This window comes from Emys orbicularis, chromosome 12 (genome assembly GCF_028017835.1).
Source record: "Emys orbicularis isolate rEmyOrb1 chromosome 12, rEmyOrb1.hap1, whole genome shotgun sequence".
In the NCBI taxonomy this organism is placed as follows: domain Eukaryota; kingdom Metazoa; phylum Chordata; order Testudines; family Emydidae; genus Emys; species Emys orbicularis.
The window spans coordinates 44,640,809-44,644,788 of record NC_088694.1 but is presented as its reverse complement, the minus strand read 5'-3'; the positions used below and the strand labels follow the sequence as shown (position 1 = coordinate 44,644,788).

The following is a 3,980-nucleotide window of genomic DNA, read 5'->3' as shown; positions in this document are numbered from 1 at the left end:
GGCATTTTAGCATTTTAGTTTCTTGCCCAAGTCGACAGCCAGCTCTTTGTACAATAGGGGGTCAACTTGGCTAGAATTGTTGCATTGGGATGGTACTTTGCTCCATCCTTCACATGGCATTTTATTAAGCCTCATCATGAGCCAGATCTTCAGATGGTGCAAACCGATGCAGCTCCATTGACTTTAAAGGAGCCGCGCCAATTTACATTCATGTGATAACTCACCACTCCTAGTTAATAGAAGTGATGAGTGCTGTGCATTGTTGACACTCACATCATATTGTTGCGGGAAATCAGGGCCACTCCCTCTGTCACTGTAATTCCCGCACTGTCTTTGGCCTTCCCTCCACAGCCATCACAGAGTGAACTGAGAAAGAAAATGTCCAACCAAACCACCCTGACCGAGTTCCTTCTCCTGGGATTCTCTGACATTCGGGAGCTGCAGATTTTGCACTTTGTGGTGTTCCTGGTGATTTACTTGGTAGCCCTGATGGGGAATCTTCTCATCATCACAGCTGTAGCCCTCGAACACCATCTTCACACTCCCATGTACTTCTTCCTGGTGAATCTGTCCATCCTAGACCTCGGCTCCATCTCCGTCACCATCCCCAAATCCATGGCCAATTCTCTCATGAACACCAGGGTGATTTCTTATCCTGGATGTGTCACCCAAGTCTTTCTCTTTTTCCTCTTCACTGCAACAGATCTTGCCTTACTCACCATCATGGCGTATGACCGATACGTCGCCATCTGCCAACCACTGCACTATGAGAGAGTGATGAACAGGAGAGCTTGTGTCCAAATGGCAGCCAGTGCCTGGATTACTAGTATTGTCTACTCTGCCCTGCACACTTGGAACACCTTCAGGTTACCCTTCTGCCAGTCCAATGTCATCAACCAGTTCTTCTGTGAAATCCCCCAACTACTCAAGCTCGCTTGCTCTGATTCGTACCTCAGTGAAGTTGGGGCTTTTGCCTTAGGTGCGTTTTTAGGGTTAAACTGCTTTGTTTTTATAATTGTGTCTTATGTTCAGATCTTCAAAATTGTGCTGAGAATCCCCTCTGAGCAGGGCCAGCATAAAGCCTTCTCCACCTGCCTTCCTCGCCTCACTGTAGTCTCTTTGTTACTTTGCACTTCATCCTTTGCCTACTTGAAACCCACCTCCAGCTCAGCATCAGGTCTGGATCTCATGGTGGGTATTCTCTATTCCCTGGTGCCTCCAGTGATGAATCCGATCATCTACAGCATGAGGAACAAGGAGATCAAAGCTGCATTGAAGAAACTGATTGTGTGGAGGTTATTCACCAAGAGTTAAAATGTCTGTCATTGCAACTTGACTTTGATTATATTCTGAGTTTCTTTGTAGATATAATCAACTGATGACAAAATTGTCTCTTTGAGAACATAGGGTGCAATCTATTTATGAAATCATGAAATCTGGACTAGCTTCACTGAAGTCAAATGAATTAGTATATGATTACACCAGTGTACATAAGATCAGAATCTAAATATCTTTCCATACATCTACGTATGCACCTATCTATCTGTCATAGGGATTTATAGGGCTACTGTTACCACACTCTCTGAACATGTTGCACAGAATATCAACAGCCATATCTAAGTCACTAGTGGACTTCATGAAGTCTGTGGCTCTTCTCCTTTTTGGGGATAAAAATTGTGCCTGGGGTATGAGAGGTTTGGCTTGTGTGTTTGCTTGTTTCTTTTTCATTTTGTTTAATTTTGTTGATTCATTTGTTGACTTGTTTCTTTGTTCCAGGTGGCTTTTCTGGGGGAGGGAGGAGCTTGGGAGATTCATAGATTCATAGATTCTAGGACTGGAAGGGACCTCGAGAGGTCATTGAGTCCAGTCCCCTGCCCACATGGCAGGACCAAATACTGTCTAGACCATCCCTGATAGACATTTATCTAACCTACTCTTAAATATCTCCAGAGATGGAGATTCCACAACCTCCCTAGGCAATCTATTCCAGTGTTTAACCACCCTGACAGTTAGGAACTTTTTCCTAATGTCCAACCTAGACCTCCCTTGCTGCAGTTTAAACCCATTGCTTCTTGTTCTATCCTTAGAGGCTAAGGTGAACAAGTTTTCTCCCTCCTCCTTATGACACCCTTTTAAATACCTGAAAACTGCTATCATGTCCCCTCTCAGTCTTCTCTTTTCCAAACTAAACAAACCCAATTATTTCAGCCTTCCTTCATAGGTCATGTTCTCAAGACCTTTAATCATTCTTGTTGCTCTTCTCTGGACCCTTTCCAATTTCTCCACATCTTTTTTGAAATGCGGTGCCCAGAACTGGACACAATACTCCAGCTGAGGCCTAACCAGAGCAGAGTAGAGCGGAAGAATGACTTCTCGTGTCTTGCTCACAACACACCTGTTAATACATCCCAGAATCATGTTTGCTTTTTTTGCAACAGCATCACACTGTTGACTCATATTTAGCTTGTGGTCCACTATAACCCCTAGATCCCTTTCTGCCGTACTCCTTCCTAGACAGTCTCTTCCCATTCTGTAAGTGTGAAACTGATTTTTTCTTCCTAAGTGGAGCACTTTGCATTTGTCTTTGTTAAACTTCATCCTGTTTAACTCAGACCATTTCTCCAATTTGTCTAGATCATTTTGAATTATGACCCTGTCCTCCAAAGCAGTTGCAATCCCTCCCAGTTTGGCATCATCCGCAAACTTAATAAGCGTACTTTCTATGCCAATATCTAAGTCGTTGATGAAGATATTGAACAGAGCCGGTCCCAAAACAGACCCCTGCGGAACCCCACTCGTTATGCCTTTCCAGCAGGATTGGGAACCATTAATAACAACTCTCTGAGTACGGTTATCCAGCCAGTTATGCACCCACCTTATAGTAGCCCCATCTAAATTGTATTTGCTTAGTTTATCGATAAGAATATCATGCGAGACCGTATCAAATGCCTTACTAAAGTCTAGGTATACCACATCCACAGCTTCACCCTTATCCACAAGGCTCGTTATCCTATCAAAGAAAGCTATCAGATTGGTTTGACATGATTTGTTCTTTACAAATCCATGCTGGCTGTTCCCTGTCACCTTACCACCTTCCAAGTGTTTGCAGATGATTTCCTTAATTACTTGCTCCATTATCTTCCCTGGCACAGAAGTTAAACTAACTGGTCTGTAGTTTCCTGGGTTGTTTTTATTTCCCTTTTTATAGATGGGCACTATATTTGCCCTTTTCCAGTCTTCTGGAATCTCTCCCGTCTCCCATGAGTTTCCAAAGATAATAGCTAGAGGCTCAGATACCTCCTCTATTAGCTCCTTGAGTATTCTAGGATGCATTTCATCAGGCCCTGGTGACTTGCAGGCATCTAACTTTTCTAGGTGATTTTTAACTTGTTCTTTTTTTATTTTATCTGCTAAACCTACCCCCTTCCCATTAGCATTCACTATGTTAGGCATTCCTTCAGACTTCTCGGTGAAGACCGAAACAAAGAAGTCATTAAGCATCTCTGCCATTTCCAAGTTTCCTGTTACTGTTTCTCCCTCTTCACTAAGCAGTGGGCCTACCCTGTCTTTGGTCTTCCTCTTGCTTCTAATGTATTGATAAAAAGTTTTCTTGTTTCCCTTTATTCCTGTAGCTAGTTTGAACTCATTTTGTGCCTTTGCCTTTCTAATCTTGCCCCTGCATTCCTGTGTTGTTTGCCTATATTCATCCTTTGTAATCTGTCCTAGTTTCCATTTTTTATATGACTCCTTTTTATTTTTTAGATCATGCAAGATCTTGTGGTTAAGCCAAGGTGGTCTTTTGCCACATTTTCTATCTTTCCTAACCAGTGGAATAGCTTGCTTTTGGGCCCTTAATAGTGTGCCTTTGAAAAACTGCCAACTCTCCTCAGTTGTTTTTCCCCTCAGTCTTGATTCCCATGGGACCTTACCTATCAGCTCTCTGAGCTTACCAAAATCTGCCTTCCTGAAATCCATTGTCT

At 42.9% G+C, this 3,980-nt stretch overlaps 1 protein-coding gene across 1 annotated transcript; it reads left to right on the top strand.

Annotated features, from left to right (window-relative positions):
- The first annotated feature begins 378 nt into the window (after positions 1-378).
- Positions 379-1,314, top strand: LOC135887092 (olfactory receptor 14A16-like). The gene has a single exon (XM_065414877.1). The coding sequence runs from the start codon at positions 379-381 to the stop codon at positions 1,312-1,314; it is 936 nt and encodes a 311-aa protein (XP_065270949.1).
- Positions 1,315-3,980: the final 2,666 nt, after the last annotated feature.